A 23,004-nucleotide genomic window follows, 5' to 3' on the forward strand; every position below is an offset into this window, starting at 1 on the left:
ATTCGTAGGTCAAAAACTGAATTTATGCATGCAAAATTAAAAGTATTCTTTAATTTCAGAATTAAAAAAAAAAAGCATGAATTTTGATTGCTCAAGCAACCCTCAGTATTTTTCTCCAACTGCTTCCTACTTTATCCCATAGGCTGTTGTAAAAAATACCTTTTTCATGTAAACTACGACTCAGCTATTTTGTTTTGTCATTCTGTATTTCCATTTTGGTCTGTTTGCTAAGTGACAAAATAATGTCCTGATAGAGGTTGGATGTCCAATTTTCTAGTACCCTAACACAAAGCTGAATGTAAGTTCAGTTTTGACTTTAGGAAAAATATTTCAGACCGGATCAGTTTAAGTCAGACTTTCAGATAGCATCTCATTTCAGTTTTCCCATGAACATATTTAACACAATTAACAGAAGACACAGAATAATGGAAGCATTGCCCAAGAGAATAAGTTTAGCGCATTAACTTGACAAGTCAAAGTATCTAACCGTGCAGTCTTCAGTCAGTCAAAACTTACATTCAGCCAAAGAACTTTTGCCTGAATAAGAAATCCAGAACTGAGTCCAACAGTCAGCAGAAAAACTGCACAACATTGTTACAACCAGTTAACCTCCTTGCAAGACATTTATCAGCTGTTCTGAGCATTTTTTCTGTCCTTATGATGTTCCCTGATTTGGTGTTAACCAGTTTTAAGAAAAATGAATTTTCTATCATGGGAGACATTTTACATTGGAACCTAGTAAAATTGTTGATGTATCAAAATTTAATTTGTTCATTGTAATAACTGAATTTGTTTGGAAGTGAAAGCTTCTTACTTGAATATATATCTCATCAGGTCTAGGCAGTAATAGTACTCCTCTCCAACTATACTTAAGGACCATTGCTATTTTAAAATTAATGTTTAAGAAGTAGTGAAAGATAACATGGGATTTAAGAATTCTATTAACACTCATTTCTGCTCAACTTTATCCAACGACACACTGACATACTTATAACCTAGAATCTCAGTGGCAACCCCTATCTGACCTAGGCATCCACAAAGACATCCATCTAGTACAGGTATTTCGAAAATGCTCACTTTACTGTACAACAGAATTTCCCAAAGTTACATCAATGGGAATTCTACTTGCCTTTTATCAATATGCTGCATCACTTGATAATATGATGTTGGACGAAGTACTTTAGTATTGAGGACCAGCTCTCAACAACCTTTTTGTTTCTGTGTTTGACCAGATAGCCAACATCACTGTGCAGATCTGTAAGGTATTACTGTATTTGACAGATGAGTGCCGTGCTTTGCATATGAAGACATATATTGGTAAATGCCTCTAAGTCTCTATTTATAAACATTCAGAATGTGTGTTATGATAATCCACCACTGCCACATAACATTTTTTTAAGCTTGAGCACCCCTATGTGGCAATGTTATGAACTTCAGCCTTAAAATCAAATTGTTTTAAAATGGAAGGTGATGTAGCTCCCAGCTCACTACTCTTTCACCTCTGAGGAACCAGAATCAAAGCCTAACTGAGAGCAAAACAAAAATGAGTTTTGTGTTCACATATCACAAAAGAAACAATTGCTAACATCTGCTCAAGGGAGAAAAAGGACTGGAATTCCAGTTCAGGTATAAGGGCATTAACATAATTAAATGGGGTTACTTGCACATATGGACATACCCAGGCTATGTGTAACTAAGGACAACGCTTTTACACTGCCTCACTTTCCAGAACACTAAATTCACTCAACAAATTCAAAAACAAACACCATTGGAATATTGTTAACACAACAAAGCTTTCAATGATTTGCTTTCAGTTATTTTACCATATCCCAGGTTCCTTTTAGTTATTTAATACAGATGCCACTCTGCTAACACTGTAATTGGAATCATCTCAGACACAGCAACACAGAATGGAATCCTAACCAACATCCCAGTTTCAGCCACTGAGTTTGGACAAGATTAGGAAACAAATCCACCTGATGAGGGTTTTACAGATCAGGGGTATACAGATCAGGGGTATACATCATGATACAGTGTATATATGTGCAGTAAACACATTCAAATAACTTTTGGAGGAATAAAAGTTTAGCCTTTCAATGTATTAAAGATTTTCCATATTATAAGGTCACATACTTCACACCGCAAGCTATACTGTATAGAAATCAAGATTCATTTTGAGATAAAAATTTGACATTTCAGTAAGTGAGATTATGGAATTATAACATTTGTCTCACTTTAATGAACATAAAATCAATATACACCAAAAAAACGACTACTAATTTACAGGAAATGAGGAAGGTAAGGTTAAGCGAGATGTCATTCAAGTGCAAAAATCTTTTTACCTCTAACAAGTAACTTGAAAAACCATTAAGATAGGCATGCTAGAGAGAGATATTCTCCAACCTAAAGAGTCAAGGTGACCATCATGTAAATGTCAGCAGAATTCTATCAGTAGCGCTCTTACTACTGGGCCAGGACGTTCTGTGTTTGAACCCTACGCTAGCATTTTGACTCAAAATAAATTATGACATTGCAGTGCAATATTTGATGGAATTTGCGTTGTTTAGAGGTACAGATCCCATCACAATTTTAAGGAGATTTGAAAAAAAGGGGGGGAGCAGAAACCTTAATATCGTAGGCAATATTTCCCTTCATGTTATAATGTCTAGGACAGTACATGAGCCGTAAGTGCCACAGTTCTCCTTTTATCAAAGAATTAATAGCATACCAGCATTTAACTCTTCCCCTTAAAATGCACTGATCTATTAATAGTGCTGTGTGAAATAGGTTTCCCCTTCCCCCCAACAGAACTATTTATTTATCGCAGGGAGGCAGACAGTAAGGCCTGGTGGACAGAGCACTGGACTGAGACTCAGGAGCCCTGGGTTCTATTCCTGGCTCACTATGTGACCCAGGGCAAATAATGTCAACTGCTCTGGGCCTGAGTTTCCCCATCTGTAAAATGGGAATGATGCTTACCTCCTTTCCAAAAGGATTTGAGAACTCTGAATGAAATACCTAGCTTTTATATAGGGCTTTATTATTATGGAAAGTGGTACTGCAATCCATGGGTCCATAAAACCTTGAAAAATCTCAACTTACAACTACTCAGCTGAATAAATATGATGTATCCAGTCACTAAAGCAGAGAGTAGTAGTCATTTTTCATAATACTCAAAATTATAAAAACAAATTGTTCATTTTCAGGTTTCAGAGTGGTAGCCGTGTTAGTCTGTATCAGCAAAAAGAAAGAGAAGTACTTGTGGCACCTTAGACAAACAAATTTATTTAAGCATAAGCTTTTGTGGACTAATGCCCACTTTATCGGATGCATGCATGCAATGAAGTGGGTTTTAGCCACAAAAGCTTATGCTTAAATAAATGTTAGTCGCTAAGGTGCCGCAAGTACTCCTTGTTCTTTTTGTTCCTTTTCAGTCAACCAACTTTCACCATAATATAAAATGCTTCTCTCACCTCATCACTGGTTAGTTTCTTTGCCTTGAGTAGTCTCTGCGTTCTATCTTCATCTGATCCCTCATCACTGTCTGAAGAATAGATTCTAGCACGTTCCTCTAGAAAAAGAAAGAAGCAAAGAATCCTGTGGCACCTTATAGACTAACAGACGTTTTGGAGCATGAGCTTTCGTGGGTGAATACCCACTTCGTCAGATGCAGATCCAGACTAACACAGCTACCCCTCTGATAGAAAAAGAAATTAACTCAGGTAAAGACTGGTCTGCAAATGTCAAATCCTGCCAAAGCACCTTGAACTATACCAAAATGTATACTGTTTCCTGATATTTCTTTCAATAATGTGCCAAGATCTCACCATCTTAGTGACAAACTATAAATAAATACACAAAATACACCTCTATCCCGATATAATGCGACTCGATATAACATGAATTCGGATATAACGCGGTAAAGCAGTGCTCCAGAGGGGAGGGGCTGCATGCTCCGGCTGATCAAAGCAAGTTCGATATAACGTGGTAATATTTTTTGACTCCCGAGGACAGTGTCATATTGGGGTAGAGGTGTACAATTAAACAGATTGAGCTTTCTTTGTAGTTTCCCTGTTCATTATGCACTATTCTGAGAAATCTGTTACTTCATCAGGACTATCCCGTGAAATCAGTCAATTTGAATTACATAGTATCTGATGAGTGCAGTCTAACAAAAAAAAGTTACATTCAGATTTTATTTGTACCTCTTATACCACCTTTATAGCGGTTTTTAATAGCTGCCAGACTGATTGCCTCTTCTCCTTCATCCTCCTCATCATAACGATCAGGTTCTAAATAATTTGCACTCAGACCACGCTGGTGCTGCTTCTCCCGCATTCTCCGTTGCTGGGATTCTCTGCGAATAGAAGCTCTTAACCTCTCCTCTTCTTTCTGTCCAGGAAAAGCAGCAGCACGTAAGGAACTACGGAGGAATTATTCCCAGAGGGTATCTTTCTACAGTGCTTTGCACCTTGTGTGGTCATTTTACACCCGTGCAAAGAAAATGTCAAACGCGACCAAATCAGAATGGTACAGCTTGATGCTCACTTTGAACCGATGTAGATGACTACACACAATGCAGGACTATGGAGAATCAGGCAAAATATATTTTATAATTGACATTTCTCTTGGTTGAAACATTTATAGCTTTAAGTTTCCTTATTTTTTATTTAATGCAGATCAGAGTCAAAGACTTAATTTCCAAGATTACAAAATCAAGTTTGTGAATGTTATAAGAATTAAACAGTTAAAAAATAGAGGCAACAATGTATACTTATGATTAAACTTAAATTCTGTACAATCTCATAATATCCTAGGAGAAAATGTAACAAAGTTAACCATTACTTCTTGTTTCTGGATTGCTGTGCAAATTTAAACTTTCCTATACAGAACAAATGTGATCAACACTGATTTGTTCACCCCACTGTGCCAAGAATGACATTTTCAATTAGCACTACTTTTCCAGTAGCACTGTATTGTCAGTTTCAGTGAATACAATATTTTGAAAAACTAATTTACATCTGTAGCATAATACTTAAATGAATGTTTGAGTAAATTTGTCCAATCTCTAGATTTGTTTTCTTACTAAAATTAGAATTATAACATATTTACAACTGTAACAAAGGAATAATACAAATCCCAGAAGCAGAAAGGGGACCATGCTTTGAAGCAAATACTACAATTTTCTGTACCCCCACAACCACCACCACTGAAGGGTTGGAAAAACTCCCCATCTTGTGGGGACAGGGGCCAGCACCTTCTTCAGGACTGTCTTGTGGCCTGCGGAGCACCTCAGAACCACAGCTCTGCAGGTTTTGTTTCTGTAGGTAATAACAAATACTCCATTCACTGGTCTTAATTTAGGACAGCTACACCTCGACAGCAGCTGTAATCTTTGCTGGTACTAGTGACATGTAAACACTCAGAATGCAATGACGCTTTTAATAAATGTATACTTTGGGGTGAAATCTTTTGCACAGTCACCTGTGTAACAGGCTTCAAGCGCATGAGAAGTCTAGTAGCAGAAGAGATGACTTACACACTTTTGTTAAAAGTCAAAAACATTAATTTTTCACAGCCTTATAAACAGAGAAGTTTGGCTGATTTGCTTCCAAAAACTCCACAACCATCTCTTAGCCCCTCTGCCTTTAGGCTAAGCACGGGAATTTTCAGGCCAAATGATTATTTGGGATGGTGAAGGGGAAAGATTAGAAGGAAAATAAAAAAGGGGTAGATTAGAATAGGGCTAGTTTCTTTAATTATGAAATTACAATAGGCTCTAGAATGTTGTACAGGAGGCACAGCATTTCACGAGGAAGGTAACAAATCAGCAAAGGGCCGACATAGATATTCTCTGAATAGAAGAATTAGTCCCCTTAGCAGGCCAGTCTAGGGATGGCAGATTTAGAAATTAATTCTGCCATAAAACAGAGACCTATATTACCAAGATTATTATACAACTAGCTGCTATGTTCACACACTTGGCAACCAACTTGACAGAATATACATGAAGGAATGCCTGTATTTGGGTCTTTGAACATTTATCTGAAAGAGACAAAGTCACCTTCCTGTGGAGGGCACTGTCTGTAGAGTGAAGCCTGTTAGAAAATCATTGTAGATTAAACACGCTTCTTATTAGGGCACCTCTGCTTTCTAAACTTTAAGGTCAAACCATGGAAGTCTGTCTGTTAACAAGAAGGGAAAGCAGAAGGGAAAAATGATAAAGGAACAAATTCTTCATATGCATGCGTATAGGAAGTTCCAATACAAGTTAATACATAAAAATTTCCACTGACAAATAAACAATAACGGTTTGGAGCCCCATTGTGCTTGGCCCTGTAGAACAATGGGGTGGCAGCTGTCTATGCCATTGATGAATTTGGGATATAATTTTGAATATGCAAATTAAGGTCAAATAAATATGAATTAGAAATTCTGAGTCATTTAGCGACTGCTGGAAAATACCACACGTCACCTTAAAATGAATGTTTATTTCACCTTAAAAATAAAGACTTTTCAAAATTTTACTTCCAAGGCCTTCATTTATTGTATTATTAATATTTGTTTTTAATTTTGTTATTTTTGAAATTCTCTTGCTAACTCGGTACTCTACATTCTTACAATTTCTCCTCTTAGTTTACAAAATAATCACTATACCAGGTGCCATATCTACTGAGCATAAAAATGGATGCCGATAGAAATCACAACAATATATTCTATGTTAGCACCAGAGGTTGCATTTTTCTAAAACTCAATAAATACCCAAGAATATTCAGACATGATATCTGAAATTTAAGATGAACAACACTAGTTCTAAGTTTAGGTCAAAAAAGTAATAAAACTCCTTATCACAATTAATACCTTAATCATTTCTGTGCGCTGAGACTCTGGATCACGACCAGCCATGGGCAAGATACGAATTTTTTGGGTCTTTGAACATCTATCTGCAAGAGACAAGGTCATCTTCCTGTGGGTGGCACTGTCCGTAGAGTGAGGCCTATTAGAAAATTGTTATAGGTTGAACACTTCTTACAAGGACACTTCTGCTTTTCCAAGAACAATTACAGACATGCCACAAGCACAAATCAGAAAAATCAAAGACTCATCCATACAAAAGCAAAAAAATTGAACAGACTAGACAGTGTGCACAGTACAGCTCTATCGCAACTTAGGCGCATTTAACATGCGTGATTTCAACTTTATGCATGGAATCAGGGGGGCGTGGCCTCAAGATTTAAAGGTCTTGGGGCACCAGCTGTGGCTAGGAGTCCCAGGGTCTTTAAATCACCCAGGGGGCTCCCAGCTGCAGAGGAGGCTGGTAGACTCTGTGGTGAACTAAAGGGCCCGAGGCTCCAGTCACCGTGGAACTCCGGGCCCTTTAAATGCCAGCCCCAGCCCGGCTGCCAAAGCTGCAAGCGGGATTTAAAGGGCTCTTCTGGGCTCCCCGCCCAGAAAAAATGGCAGCTTCTTACTGAACAGCTCCATTCCCTATTTATTCAGTCAAAGCGAAACAGCATTTGTATTTATTTATTTACTATTATGCTATGGGTGAGAAGAGGATGCTGGCCTCTATTCTGGCTCACATATCAATGGAATCCCAATTGCAGGACCTAATTCTAACCTCATTTATACTTGTAAAATGATGAGACAAACATGGCAGTCTCAAGATGCCACTTTAATGTCGCTTTTCAGAGAAATGTACTTAGATCTGAAGTGTAGCTAGCGTGCTAGTCTTGGTCTTCAGTGACAGTATAAACTCAAACAATTTGGCAGTCTCTGTACAATTAATATTCAGATCCCAATACTGAAGTCAAAAGGAAGCCTAGAAAACTCATGACTGAGCCATAGTTAGGTATAAGTATACAGCAACACCAGCCTTACTTTTCAAGAGACAGAAAATTTTTTTAAAAATAGTGTTTTTTAAAATAAAATCTCTTCCATACAAGGTGTACTAGAAGAAAAACTAGTGATCCATTACTTTGCTAATTCATCTCCACCCTTTAATACCCATGCTTTATACCAAAATGCTGTACTATGACTTCAAACTCTGTTAATGAACTGTTATGTTTACCTGAAGGTTAATTTAGTCTTGAACACAGCCTGTCCCTGCAGACCAGTTCCTTGTCTGATAAACAGATGGTTGTGATCTCCCTGTAATGGTGCCTTGTACACATCAAAGACTTCATTGCCCAAATGCAGCGACATGCTTAAAAAAAGATTTATATTAATTATTTTTGTATTTATGACTCATTCTGCTTTTACCCCATATATAAATGAAGGAAGGCTTCTCATTCCCTCTTTTTTATGCATAATTGAAATATTATTAGCTAAGTAGTATTATATACCACTCAAAGATCTGAGAAAACAATACTTATCAATTCTGCAAGAACTACAAACTTCATTCACTCCTCACTTTTATATGCAAGAACGTCTGATAACTGTTTTCCTAGTCTAGATAACATGGAAAAGCCTAAGCTAACCTTCCATCTGACCACTTGACTATCCGTGCATTGCTTTCTCGAATCTCATTTCCCTCTTCATCTCGTCGCATTCGCCAACGTATGGTGTTTTCCACCTGTTGGAATAGAAAGCCTGTAAGCATGTATATAAAGTAAAATGTGAACTAGTTTAAAGGAAGATTGTAAAAAAGATATTACTGAGAGGTAATGCCAAGTGCCAGTAGTTAGCTAAATTTGCTGCATGCAGGGTAAAAGAAAAGCTTTTGCAGAACAGTTACAAATCTTCACTGCATCCAAAGAAAAAAGTAGATACAACAGCTAAGTAATTTCTATGAGTGCTGAACTTGTTTACTTCTTGGTAGAACAAGAAGCAGGTGATATCTATAAAAAGTGTGACTCAAACTATCACCTCTCAATTCCCCAGGCTTTGTTTTATATAGTAGTTTGAAAGAACCTAACAGGAAAGAGGTGAGATGCAGAAAGAAAATTACAGATATACCTTTAGTTTTAACCTTGTTCTACCTTCTTCATCAAGCATCTCCTCATCTTCAAATTCATCCTCATAATACTGAGGATCAAAAGGTCTGTAATAAATTAGATAATGTATTCTTTATTCACCCATCCTCTAAAAAAACAAACCAATGTTATTCTAGGATTGCTAAAAATAAATCTGAGATTCAGTTAAATTATATATTACACACAACTATAGACATTATTGCCATGGTATACATACATTTATTTCTGCAAACATGTAATAAACTGGAGAGGTTTTAAACCACAGAAGACCTACCCTAAAGTCTCTCAATAATATCAGCTGCAACCACTTCTAACATTTTAAATCTCTGAATAACTTTTTATACAGAAAAAGTCTACCTCAAATGTGGTATCCTCCCCTGATGTCCCATTGCAGCAAATAAGAGGTTAGGCCTGAGTCTAGGACTTGATATGTTCAGCCTGGTCCAGTGAGTTTTAAAGCATGATAAAGATTTTATGAATTATCATGGTTAGGATGCGGGAATTCCTGCCAGGACAATGTTTGGATGAACCATCTTTCATATGAGCCTAACACAGTGGTGGGCAACCTGTGGCATGTCCTTGCTGCTTCCCGCAGCTTCCATTTGCCAGGAACCACGGCCACTGGGAGCTGTGGGGGGCCATGCCTGCGGACGGCCATGCCTGCGGACGATCAACATCACCAAAACGTTTTGCGACTTGCAATCAGATTAGCCGGATGGGCCGCAGGTCACTCATCACTGTCCTAATAGGTGTTAGATTTGAGAGAGTCCCACACCTAACCCCTCTGAGAGAAGGAAGAGGCAGAAAAACAATTTTTCTTCCTCCACTAAGTCTGACAGATGGAGGAGTCTCACTTCTTCTCCCAGATGCTGTAAAGGAAAAGAAAGTGGCGAGGGAGAAGCTGTTAGTCTGCTAAATTACTGCTATTTTAGGCCTGGTCTGCACTAAAAAATTAGGTTTAATTACATTCGTCAGGAGTGTGAAAACTCCTCACCACCGAGCAGTGTTGTTAAGCCCACCTAAGTCCAGATGTAGACAGTGCTAGGTCCACAGAAGAATTCTTCTGTCAACCTAGCCACTATGTCTCAAGGACGTGGATTACGTATGCCAATCGGGAGAACACCTCCTATCAGCATAAGATGTGATGTTGAGGTGTTTCAAGTGTCAACAAGCCCTTAGTCTCCATTTTTGGGTACTGACCCATTAATATATCCAGTATCTGCCCTTGCTGTTGTTTATGGCTGCAAACAACGTTGGGAGGAGAAGCGGCGAAAGCGGCCAGAGTTGTCGGCTGCACTTTTTAACTTTTTGAGAAAGCTATCAATTGCTTTAAAGCATTGCAGTAGTCTGTCTGCAGACCTACAAAGTCTGTACATCCTGACCCACAAAGGTTCACATTTGGAACATTATCTTTTCAATCATAAAGGCTATTGGCTCATAAATACTTCCTGGCCGCAGAATAGAACATTTTGAAAATCAAGCAATGGTGCATTGGGATAGAGGTGGTCAAAAGAAGAGTTCTCTTTAAAAGTGGTCTGCAGCAGGAGAATGGGAGAACCACCAAACTAGAGTATGTCAGGAACAAGCCTAGATTTGCAGGGAGATGGACACCTTTTACAAGGTCTAACAGTACAAGTCCCAAATGAGTGGCATGTTTAGAAAAAGCAATACTCAACACATTTTTTGTAGCTGGTTGATGTGCAGTTCGAGCCACACAGAGTAGTAGTATAAGGAGCTACATGAATTTATTTTCTTTTAAAATTTTAGATAAATGCTGTGATCTGTGTTATACAGATGGTCAGTCTGAATTATCATAAATATAGTTTCTTCTGGCTTCAATGAATAATCCAAAGTAGTGCTTCTATTATTCAAAAGTACATTTTTATTTCTATTACATTTCGCTAAATTAAATAGCTTACAATACACTAGAAGATTAAGCCTCAAACTTAATAAATATGAAAACTACATGCTTAGAACTCAACGGATAATCTTAAAAGCTAGTCTTTATAATACTATGAACTCATTAGGCACATGCTACTGTTTCAATTCACTGGACTTTTAAAACTGATGTGTTGTGAAAATACATACTAAACTAAAATCCTGAAAAGCATGCACAGTTCTAGTAAATACATCGCAACTGTGGGACAAAGTCTCTCTAGGCTACTTCTTACATTATGTTCAGTACATCATTTTTAGATTTGCAAAACAAGGTTGCCTTTTGAGAAAAGTCATACATATAAAATTAATGCCATCAAAACAAATTTCCTGGATTTAGAAAATACTCAGGCCCCCTGAATAGGCTGTTTACTCTGAATTCAATCTCAAAGATCATTTGGTTTTACAACATATGGTGCATTATTCAGGATGAAATTATCAACATTCACCAAGAACTAAAGCTGCGCTGAAGAAAGGCAAGACAGCTATAAATTCAGGAGAATGGTGCAATGCAGCCACAGACAATTAAAAAAATAAATTAAAAAGAACAAAGTTACTCATTTGAGTTGCACACCATGCCTACAAAAAAAAAAATCACTAGTTCTTCTACTGATTTAGATAAGAGTGAGATGATGAATTTTACAGGTATAGCAGCTAAAAATGGCTAATTTCAAAGGGTCAAATTAGTACAAAATAAAAGGAGTTATTTAAAATTATGACATGCATTACATGTATCTAACAGGTTGAACCTACACATTTAGCTTACAAGAAAACAGTAAAATGAAAAGTGATCTGAATATCTGACCAACTATATCAAAGTATGCACCCAGTGTTAATTATATTTAATGTTGTCAACAGAAATTTCATTTGACTACTAAAACAAAAGGGAAATACTAAGTGTGAGTTTAAATAATTAACATCTTTAATACAGATGCAGTATTACCTGGGCTCCACGCTGAGGAAGTTGGGCAGCTTCACAAAATACAAGTCATTTCCTAAGTCAGTGTTTACTTTTGGTATCTCTACTTCTATTCGTGTTTCTGGAATAGGTTCTTCTTCCTGCTGCTCCTGATTCAGTCCATTCTCATCCTAATAAATGGAGTAGCAAAACCACATCACATTATCTAGGTGAAAAAGCCAGACTGTTCAGCTTGTTCCACTGACCACTTAATTTTTGCTCTGAAACATATGGAAAACCTCTCTCTCTGTCCACCCACCACCACACTTAATTGGATTGTGCAAAGTACATGCTACTGAAACAAAATTATCAAACATGGTACTCAAGCCTGCCATCTAATGTGATTTCAGTTATGAAGGTTAGCTCAAGATACTAAGAGAGAATGAAAGTAAAAAGCCTGGGACTTATCCAAATAAATTGGTCTCCTACAGGGAGCTAGGAAATGGTGGTAACTTTGCCTAGACTAAAACTGGCTTTTAGATGTAAAGGGCTTTGAATCCATCGCCATCTATTCCCAAAGAAAAATACTTTTGCAACAGGCCCTATTACAAGTATCATCAACAGTTATAGTACTATATTCTACTTGTTGACATAATCAGAACACACTCAAAATATATAACCACAGTTATAACAGCAGAAAAACAAGTGACCCTGTCTTACGCTGCCATGTAGAAGAGGTGAAACTGTTAACAGTGATTCTTTCAGCTTGAGCAATATCATTTATGAATTCTCATTAAATTGTCAGTCTTTAATTAAAGTGTGTTAAAACTCAGTCCTCTAGGATTTAAAACTCTATACTAGACTGCTGGGGCAGGTATAAGAGGCGCAGCAGGCAATTTCTTTCAAAGGACTTACAATAGGTTGCCCTGGAGTTGGTGGCTTGTCTTCCCCATCACTCCCTGAAGAAATGTCATCTGCACCTCCAAACAGATCTATCGCATCCCTGTGATCTTGAATAGAAAAATACGTATTTTATATACGAAGAAAGAGAGAAATTGTTATATTCTACCACTGGAAGTCATCTACAAGATCATTAAAAGTGACCTGCAAAGGAGAAAAAAAAATTGATTTCCTATTTTGTGCATTTCTCTAGGAGGTTCAAAGAGGCCTTGAAAAGGTGATTTGTCCCTTTGCTCTCAAAAAAGTGTTTTAAACCTAAAAATTCAGGTCACATCTACCTTGGAAGGACTCTATGATGACAGGAACACTACTGAAACAATGACACCCAAGAGAGAAAGCTGAGCAATTGAGAGAGACAGATTTTGGATTAGATGATCTGAACTTTAGTTAATTATTGAAGTTAAATTGATGTCAACATATTGGACAAAGGCAGATTAGCCACCTCCGTCCATTCAAGTGAAGTGTGGTAGGTAATAATATACATTCTCCGAGTCTCTCATAATTAAACAACAGACTCAATTTCCAGGGTCTTTCAGCAAGAAATTAGGATATAATGAGGTCATCAGATTTTTCATTAAAAAAAAAAAGTTAGTTCAATTTGTTGTCAAGGAAAGTGAAAGGCTGATAGTACTGGGTAAAGATGATTTCAAACCGTGAAAGCTTCCCCATGCAGCTCTATCGCTGCACCTTAGTTGTTATGCTCTGCAACTCATCAGATAATCCAGCACTAGTTTTTTCCTCAGTTGATACCACCAATCATACAGAGTTTTAAAGTGAACGAATGCTTAATGTCAGATAAAGTAGAAGGGATTTGAACAAACAGCTAGTTACCTTTTTGTCCTTCTGCATCGCTGTCCATTTCTGAATCTGATGCAATTGGTTTTTTACGTTTCATTCGCAAAATTTCATCTTCACTGTCACTGCCTCTTGCAGACTCTATTGAAGAGAATATATATCCTCAAATTAAGAATTTCATTCTGCATCTTTCTACATCTCACACTATCCATTGCTTGTATTAATAAGTAAACTAATTCAAACAATGAAAAAAATAATTAAAGTTTACTGGATGAATCAAGTGTTATTAAAAATACTCTATTACTGTTAAAAGTCAATTAATTTTAAAAGTCACAATAATTTTATAACCAATTCTGAATCATTTCAAGCCAAGACAACCAAAGTGATATTGTTAAACCATGTGACTTAGGGTCCTCATTGTAATGGTAACTGTTCAGTATTAAGATTTAATTTGGTTTTGTTTAAGAAAAGACACTAGAATCAATCTTTGAGAAAAGGTCACCCAACATGAAGATTAATTATCACAATTATGAGATTACAAGAACTCAATGAAGGTCAGGGATGATGATATTTTCAACACTATTCAATCCTACCAGATTTATGCTCCTGTTCCTCTTCATCATCTGAATGTCTGTGATCTTCATCAGAATGCTGGGCCCTTTCATCATCATCAGAATTCTGCATCTTCTCCTCATCAGAATGCTGGGCCCTTTCATCATCATCAGAGTTCTGCATCTTCTCCTCATCAGAATGCTGGGCCCTTTCATCATCATCAGAGTTCTGCATCTTCTCCTCATCAGAGATCTGAGGCCTTTCTTCATCATCTGAGTTCTGCATTTTCTCCTCATCGGAGTTTTGTAGCCTTTCCTCATCATCAGAAATCGGAGGCCTTTCATCATCATCAGAGTTCTGAACCTTCTCTTCATCATCAGAGTTTTGCGGCCTTTCCTCATCATCAGAATTCTGCAGTTTATCATCATCATCATCTGACTGATCACTTTTGTCCTCTTTGCCCCATTTTTCATCCTCCGAATGTGCTTTTTCAGATCCATCTGCATCTGAGTGACGGCTACCTTCATCTGATCCGGGTCCTCTGTCATCATCGTCATCAGCAGCTTCTGAACCACTATGCTGATCTATATCTGACTGGTCATTATCTTCATGTTCAGAATGTCCTGAAGCTTCAGAGTGATTGTATGATCTTTCAGATCGGATGTCACTCCCGGTATGGTGGGATGCTCCCTCATCCTCACTATCATCTCCAAATAACTCTTTGTTACTGGGCTTTATTGCCTCTCTGTCATCATCTCTGTCACTCTCACTTCCAGAAACATTACTGCCAGAGCCAGCATTCTCCTGATCAGAGTCAGAGTCAGATCCAGAGTCAGAATCTGCAAAATAAATATTACCCACTTAAAAATGATTAAGGGGAAAGATTGCCAGATGAGGAGATAACAACAAGATTAGCACTTCTTGAGACAGAGTGGAAAAAAATAAGAGGAGACATGAAAGACACACCTAAATAATAAAAGTAAATTGCATGCTCTTATTTAAATTATAAGAATAAAAGAAAGCTAATGAAGTTGTGACATTAAGAGGATTTTTTTTTTTTTTTTATAACAAGGACAGATAACTAGTTTGTGATCCTGTCACAAGGCATCATTGAAACCAGAAGCCTACTAGCAATCAAAGAAAAATTACACATTTATATGGGTCAAGAGGAGACAAAGAAATTTGAAAGAATAAAAAATTTTTAAACTAACATTTTATTCTGTTTATAACATCTTGGGAGTTCAAAACTGAAATTGTTTTCAAATCCAATTTGCTTGCCCTTCCCCAACATGTGCCCATAGACAAATTTGTTACAGGAGAACTACTCATGAGTGCTGGGTTTCTGGCACTAATTTTTATTCAAGAAAAAAACATTGTTTGCTTTGAAGAATAAATTCCATAAAATGACAGGGACTTTGCAAACATAAAAAAGGCTCAAATTTTGGCCAAAGTAATCTGGACAACATCCATATAGAAATTATTTCAACATTTTTCTTTGAATTGTTGACGACAACTGAGATGTATGAATTATGTTAAGGAACGGTGATCATCAAAAATGTTTGTAAAAAGAGAAAGTTTTAGAAATTATTTTAACAGATTATTTTTCCAGATAAAAAGGAACAAACAGGAAACTCATGGAATACAAACATATCTAAACATAAAAACACTCAAAGAGTAAAAGGCCGATTTACCAATTTTACAAATTTATAATCAGAAACTAATTTTGCAGCAATTTCATGAAAGTCAGTTTTCCCAGGTCATGGTAAGGGAAATGAATACACCATTACATGCACATTCATTAAACTCTCAGTCCTGAAACATATACTTTCTATTTTAGATGTATTTTAACTGGAATTGATGTACTGAAAAGGAAACGAAATTGAAAACTTGTTTAACTAACATAAGACAAAAAGTTCTAGACTAAATCAGAAAAAAGACAGATTTCCAAAAGACAGGTGATGAAAAGTGTGTTTTCTCTACTTTTCTTTATTAAATGTTTTTTCCTCCTGGGTGCAGAGGAAAATTAATGCTTTGCCAAAACAATCCAGAATAACCATATCTCAACCCTCAGAAATTCATAAATAATAGTTTATATGTAGCAAATGTTTGGCCCGATTTATACTGTTCATAAAATTAAAAACAGAACAACAGAATCTAGTTCAGAGGTGGGCAAACTATGGCCTGGACCATCCCACCCAGCCCAAGCTTCTGGATGGTAGCGGGTTTGGCTCCGGCCAGTGCGGCAGCCAGCCATGCTGGTCTCCATGCTCTGCTTGGTACAGTAAGTGGGCCAGGCTGGAGGGCTGTATAAGGGGCAGGGGGTCCCAGGGAGCAATCAGGACAGGGAGCAGGGGGCGGTTGAATGGGACAGAGGTTGGGGGGGAAGGCAGTCAGGGGACAGGGGACAGGGAACAGCGGGGGGTTGGATAGGCATGGGGTTCCAGGAGGCCTATCAGGGGGCAGGGGTGTGGATATGGGTCAGGCAGTCAGGAGACTGGGAGCAGGGAGGGCAGCTAGGGGATGTGGTCCCTGCAGGGGCAGGTTAGGGGCATGGGGTCCTGGGAGTGGATGGGCCAGAGGTTCTGAGGGGGAGCAGTCAAGAGATGGGAAGTGGGAGATGTCAGATGGGGGACGGATGCCAGGCTGTTGGGGGGGGGGGGCACAGCCTTCCCCACCCGGCCCTCCATACAGTTTTGCAACCCCAATGTGACCGTTGGGCCAAAAAGATTGCCTACCCCGATCTAGTTGCACTAAATTCGTATCATGTGTGCCCAAGCAGTGACAATCTGTTTCACTACAGACCTGGAGTTCTTTACAATACAGTAGTTATTAAGCAGAAAGAAAGCGGACGCAGGGGATTTACTATCAACAGAGAGAATTAGTAGAACCCCCCGGGTTCAGCAATTTCCCTGTCAGCTCCTCAATCGAATCCTGAGGCTGGAGAATTGGGCCACCTTTAACAGCAGCTGTAACGAAACAGACTAAGATACTGGGGTACTGCTAATGACTGCTAGCAATGAAACCCCTCGGGGCCAGAGCAGGGGCCAGCGACACACTCCCCCGCTCCCCTGGCTGCAGCACGTGGCAGAAAGCCAGCCCCGATGGGCCAGGGTACAAAACCGCAGGTCAAAGCCCACCCACCCCAAACCCTTGATGGAGCCCGCAACCCCGGGAAAGGAGCTGGGGGGACCGACGGGAACCAGCCGCCAGAAAGGATAGAGGGGAGGGGACGTCCCCAGCTCTGGGCGGGGAGGGGGGCGACCCCGGAGAGGCAAGAGGACGGACCAGTCGTTCGGGGGAGGGGAGGGTCCGAGGAGGTTAAATACGGGAAGCGCGGTGGGGGGAGAGTCGGCCCGGCCTCTCTCCCCTCTGCGGGCCCCCAGTCGGTACCTTTCTGCTCGGGCTCGGAATCGACATCGCTCCCGAACAAGTCCTCCATGTCCGCCATGGCGCGGGCTCACCGGGCACGGGCACGGGCACGGGCACGGGCACGACACTGCCGCAAAGCGCAGGCCTCCCTCGCTTCCTTTCCGGCGCTCCCGCACCACTAGGAAGTCGGAAGGGCCGCGGCGCCAACCAGTGACGCGCGTGCGGAGCGACTGATCCCGTACGGGGTCGGGGCGGGGTGGGCCGCCTGCGCTGACCCGACCCAGGCATAGGGAGGGAGAAGTCTTAAAGGGGCAGCGTCTCATTCACGGAGCTCCGCGACAGCAGGGGCCCACAAGTCCCTCTAGCCCAGGGGTTCTCAAACTGGGGTTGGCCCCCTCAGGGGGGTCACGAGGTTATTACATGGGTTTCAGCCTCCACCCCAAATTGCACTTTGCATCCAGCATTTATAATGGAGTTAAAGATGTAAAAAAGTGTTGTTAATGCATAAGGGGGTTGCACTGAGAGGCTTGTTATGTGAAAGGGGTCACCAGTACAGAAGGCTACCGCTCTAGCCGTTTCGGCCTGCACAGGGCCTGGCCACGCACCTTGGAGCACCCATAACCACAGTCCCCTACACCAGGCAGCACCCAGGATGGGGGACAGTGATTCCACAGACACACCCATAGCTCTGGAAAATGGGGTATTTGAGTTGGGCCAGCTGTGATGGCTGCTGGGATACTGGGGGCAGCTCTGGTATCCAAGTGGCAAGCAGAATGCTGCTACGTTGGCAAGGGAGGTGAGGCAAACCTGAGAATGATTAAAGGGTCTGAAATCATGCCTTAGCATGCTAAACTATATAGCTTGAGTCTAACACAGAGAGGAGCAAAGTGTGACTTGAGTACAGTCTATAAGTATCTACGGGGGAACAAATATTTAATAATTGGCACTTCAGTCTAGCAGACAAAGATGTAACAGGAGCCCCTGGTTGGAAGGTGAAGCTAGACAAAGCCTGACTGGAACTAAGGCATACATTTTTAGTCAGGAGAGTCATAAATCATAATTGTTTTAATTGACAGGCTGTTTTTCTAAAATCTGTGCTCTAGGAATTATTTGGGGGAAGTTCTATGGCCTGTGTTCTACAGGAGGTCACAATAGATGAGCACAATGGTCCCTTCTAGCCTTGGAATATATGACTGAGGAGCCAATAATCCCCAACACCACCCCTCCCCAATGGACCCAACCTCAGAGAAAAGGGCTCCACCATAGGAACCCCATGACAAAGGGTCGAGTGACCCCTCCTGCCAACCCAGTCTACCTACCATACAGGGAAACTCTTCCCAGGACTATCATCACATCCCCCATGGGTCCCTAGTTGCTTCATATTGACACAGGATCTGGCATTTACCTAGCATGGGGACCACTAACTCAGGTTTGCGAACTTGGCCTCACTTGCAAAATGGGGGTCAGAGCATCCACCCCAGTGACCTCCCATCCCAGAACTCAGGCATCCACTTTTTTCTCTTCTTTGTATGGCTGATGTAAATGTAGAACAACAACTATAACTTTACATTTAGATGGTTAAGCTAGATAATTGAGTCCAGACTAGTGGAGTGTATTGCTGTGATGCCTCCTTCTTATTTGTGAATCAGGCATTGAGTTGTTGTAAATGTAAATATGATGTAACTGGAATATACTTTATGCAAAAGAGCACTTGTAAGGTATCATTACAAAGTGTATAATCTACTGTGTTCATCCTATTTGTATGACTGTATCATTCTTGTATCTGAAATTAGAAATATGAAATATAAGTCTGAGGGCTTATTATAATTATGCAAATTGTGGGCCATTAATGGTGGTTTGGAATCTTGATGGCTACCATTAACCGGGACAATTGGTTGTAGATGGTTCTGTTTACTTGTGAGACTTCCTGTATATGTGTGTGCCAGTGAATGGGTAATGAAGTCTCACAGGACTTGTGATCATAGCACCTGAACTGGAATCCATCTTTAACTTGGTGCTTTTCCATTTAGAAGGAGGGGTGGGAACCCACAGACAGACAAAGGATTCCCACCTTGTGCCAAAGCTATTAAAGGAGTGGAACTGAACAAAGTGGGTCTCAAACATGTTTGAATCCCCTGCTTTTCACCTAAGATGCCTGCTGGAACTAACAAGGTCTGTACCAGGGGAAAGGATTGGTCTCAGACTAGGAAGGAGTCTAGTCTGTGAAAGAAACTTATTGGAACATCTCTGAGGGTGAGATTTACCTGTATTCAGTTTCTTAATGTATTAGGCTTAGACTTGGGTGGTTTTGTTTTATTTTACTTGGTGACTTACTTAGTTCTGTCTATTATTTTGAACCACTTAAATCCTACTTTTTATTCTTAATAAAATCACTTTTGTTTATTATTGAACCTAGAGTAAGTAATTAATACCTGGGGGAGCAAACAGATGTGCATATCTCTCCATCAGTGTTATTGAGGGTGGACAACTTATGCGTTTATCCCGTATAAGCATTATACAGAGTAAAATATATTTATTTGGGGTTTGAATCCCATTAGGAGCTAGGTGCTGGAGACAGGAGTACCTGCTGAGTGGTTTTCAGTTCAAACCTGCAGCTTTTGGGACATGGTTCAGACCTGGGTCTCCATTGCAGCAGGCTTGCATATCTGGCTCATCAAGACAGGGTTCTGGAGTCTCAAGCTGCCAGGGAAAACGGACTCAGAGGTAGTTTCAGCACATCAGGTGGCAGTCCCATCGGGGTCTCTGTGACTGAACCCGTGCATGTTCTGTTCTGCCATGGTATGTGCAGATGCAGTTTAGGGTTGCCCATGAGGTCCATGGGAGATTGAAGCCAAGGATCTTCTACATTAGGTCTTTCACAGGGTATTTATTTGTGACTTCTTGTGAACTCCATTTGGCTTTCTGAGCTTCATCAGGGTTGAAGTTCCATTGTTGTAGGTTAAATGCCTGAATCCAAAAGGGTGTATGTGACTAAGTGGTGGTGAGGGATGTTGTTAAGGTCATGGTGGATGGAAAGATGTTCATTTTCTACAATACTTCGGAATTCCCGAAGGCGTAGTGTTTTGCGGCAGGGGATCCACACTATGACAGCAGGTGTTTTGGTCTCATGCAGTAAGGTTTTGTGCTTTCTTCATATCTCATGTTCTATAATCCATCTCCACTAAGGAGTTACTAAGTAAAAGTGGATCAGATTAAAGTTTATTTTCAGGCAGTTACCACCCCACAGTCCTAAAATAAACTCTGTCCCATATTTTTCATAACTGTCCTTAACTTAACCTACCAGTGACTAAACTGATACAGGGTGGGATGGAGCATCCTAGCTCAAGCAAGCCACATGATAGAGCATTCCTTGTCCTTCAAACCCAAACTGAAATGGGGTAGAGTCAAATGCTTCACCTCCAGGGGCCAAACAGGGGAGAATCCTGTATCTTGACTCAGCTGACTCAGTGAGATCATTTGGGTCATGGATTCCTAAGAGCAATGAAGTCCCTGCGGATTCCTGCCATGATAAGCCAAGTAGGGAAAAGGGACACATTGTCTGGTGGAAAGAGGAAATCTGGGGGAGAGGAAGAGAGAGTAAATTTAGATTTAAATTGGCCAGGTGCTGCTGCAAATTGTCTGCTTGGCTCCAGTTGTAGTTATGAACTGTAACAGCCAAAAAGCTGGGATTTTCCAGTTTACTAGATACATTTAAACAGACAGCAGAGAATGGGCTGGTTGCTCTTTTCAGATTTACCCTGATTTTCTGTCCATTTTCTTCTCTTGCTTTGTTACTGAGACATTTAACATTTATGTAATTTTATGCTGAAATTCCCCCATGACACTTACTAATCCTTTTATAAATTGCTTGGAACAAAGCTGCTGAGATACTGTACTTTTTGTTGTGGAAGCTTAGTATGCTTTTCTCAGAAACATTCAACCTTTTGAAAAGGTATAAACAAATTCTGCTTTTCATATATTTCACTGTCACTTTGGAGCTGAAGGAATAGCTCAACTGCCAAACGTGATGTGCTGGCAACATTCATCAGCAAAGTCCTCAGCAGCTCGGGCTCCATTTCTAACAGAAACCACGCTGCAGACTCACAATGGCACCAAACTGCTGGGATGTGGAGCGATGCACCACGGGGCGTTGGGACAGGAAGCGGAATGACTGTCCCTTCCCACAACCCAACCAGTGCCAAAATGGGACACAGGGGTGCTCTGTGGGATAGCTGCCACATGCACCACTCCAACAGCGGCTGCAACTGCTGCAAATGTGGCCACCTGGTAGCTGTGAGTGTGGCCACACTGCAGCGCTGTTCCTACACAGCTGTACGAACACAGCTATAACTTCCAGCGCTGCACATTTCCAAGTGTAGCCATACCCTAAGTACCTTCTTGCCGAATTTGAGCTTTCATTAAAAAAAGTTAAATTTCTAACCCCCATTGTAATGAAGATAATTTTCCAAATGGGACCTGCTATAGTGCTGTCTGCCCCAGGCCTGCAGACAGCCCAGTGCGTCTCTATAAGCTCGTAGTTTTTTCCCAAGCACAGAAGAATGAAATTGATGAGATTCAGGCCATGTCTTCACTACGGAGCTAAATCAGCATTTCTTTAGCAGGTGTGGTGAAGACATGCTAAATAGATAGAGTGCTGTCCTGTTGGTTTCTGTACTCCACGTCTCCGAGAAGAGTAAGGGAAGTCACAGCGGGAGAGCATATTCACGTAACTGAAGCAGCATAACTTAGAATGATTTACTATGGTAAGACCTGGCCTCAGGTTCCCTTCACTGCTATTATTCGGAAGCCTCTGGGTGCCAGTGAAACTGACATGAAGCAATAGATTTCAGTCTGTTTCAACCCATTGCTGCTTTGAAATCAAGTGTGGCAGCAGCATAAAGCAGGAGCTATTCAGGAGGCAGAAGGATACAAACACTTGAGGATGAGGCTAGGGTGAGGTGTGGAAGAGACCATCTACCTACTTCCATCACCCAGACAATAAAGATTGAGCACTCCTGGACAGGCGGCAGAGAGTGTTTTTCACTTTGAAAGCCACCATCCCCAGCTGTTGAATGTATTAAGTAGTTGATGTGAGAGAATTCCCCCTCACAAGTAGGGCCTAGGACAGGCCTGTGGTAGGACTCTAGCAGCTGTTTAAGGATGGAGATGGGGAAGGAGACTGGGTCACCAGAGTATTTGTTGATAGCGCCCTTTTTCTCACAAATTTTTCCAGTCTATTCCTGGCTAGGTGTCTGGTATACTTCTCAAGGCCTGAGCACTGATGAAGTGGAAAGTATTAGAAATGTAACTCATGAGAGGTATTACCCACTACTCTATATGAGGAGAAATTCAAAGACACCGTGTCCTTTTAATGGGCAAAATTATGTAATAGGTCTATTAATATGACTCTTAAGCATTCAAAGGAAATTTGATTGGAAAACAGACAGATATTTCCAAGTATTAATTTTGGAACATACGTAGTGTCTCTTGAGACCATATTTAATGGACCTATTACCCAAT

The 23,004-nt window shown here is 40.3% G+C and overlaps 1 protein-coding gene across 3 annotated transcripts in view; it reads right to left on the minus strand.

Annotated features, from left to right (window-relative positions):
* Window positions 1-17,618, minus strand: part of LEO1 (LEO1 component of Paf1/RNA polymerase II complex) — a 51,562-nt gene extending 33,944 nt beyond the window's left edge. For 2 of the 3 annotated variants that reach the window (XR_012656555.1, XR_004373499.2), the window contains exons 1-11: window positions 17,506-17,590; window positions 14,157-14,954; window positions 13,600-13,704; window positions 12,724-12,818; window positions 11,854-11,999; window positions 8,959-9,043; window positions 8,481-8,575; window positions 8,072-8,206; window positions 6,862-6,997; window positions 4,206-4,392; window positions 3,474-3,571 (exon numbers count right to left, since the gene is read on the minus strand). Coding sequence is in view for 1 of the 3 variants with exons in the window: in XM_032778616.2 (XP_032634507.1) it covers window positions 3,474-3,571; window positions 4,206-4,392; window positions 6,862-6,997; window positions 8,072-8,206; window positions 8,481-8,575; window positions 8,959-9,043; window positions 11,854-11,999; window positions 12,724-12,818; window positions 13,600-13,704; window positions 14,157-14,954; window positions 17,506-17,563 (1,938 nt within the window). In the remaining 2 variants the exon portion in view is untranslated. Of the gene's footprint in view, window positions 1-3,473; window positions 3,572-4,205; window positions 4,393-6,861; window positions 6,998-8,071; window positions 8,207-8,480; window positions 8,576-8,958; window positions 9,044-11,853; window positions 12,000-12,723; window positions 12,819-13,599; window positions 13,705-14,156; window positions 14,955-17,505 lie in introns of all 3 variants that reach the window. The other variant, XM_032778616.2, reaches the window with a different exon arrangement.
* Between the last annotated feature and the right edge of the window lie 5,386 nt (window positions 17,619-23,004).

This window comes from Chelonoidis abingdonii, chromosome 9, assembly GCF_003597395.2.
Source record: "Chelonoidis abingdonii isolate Lonesome George chromosome 9, CheloAbing_2.0, whole genome shotgun sequence".
NCBI classification, from domain to species: domain Eukaryota; kingdom Metazoa; phylum Chordata; order Testudines; family Testudinidae; genus Chelonoidis; species Chelonoidis abingdonii.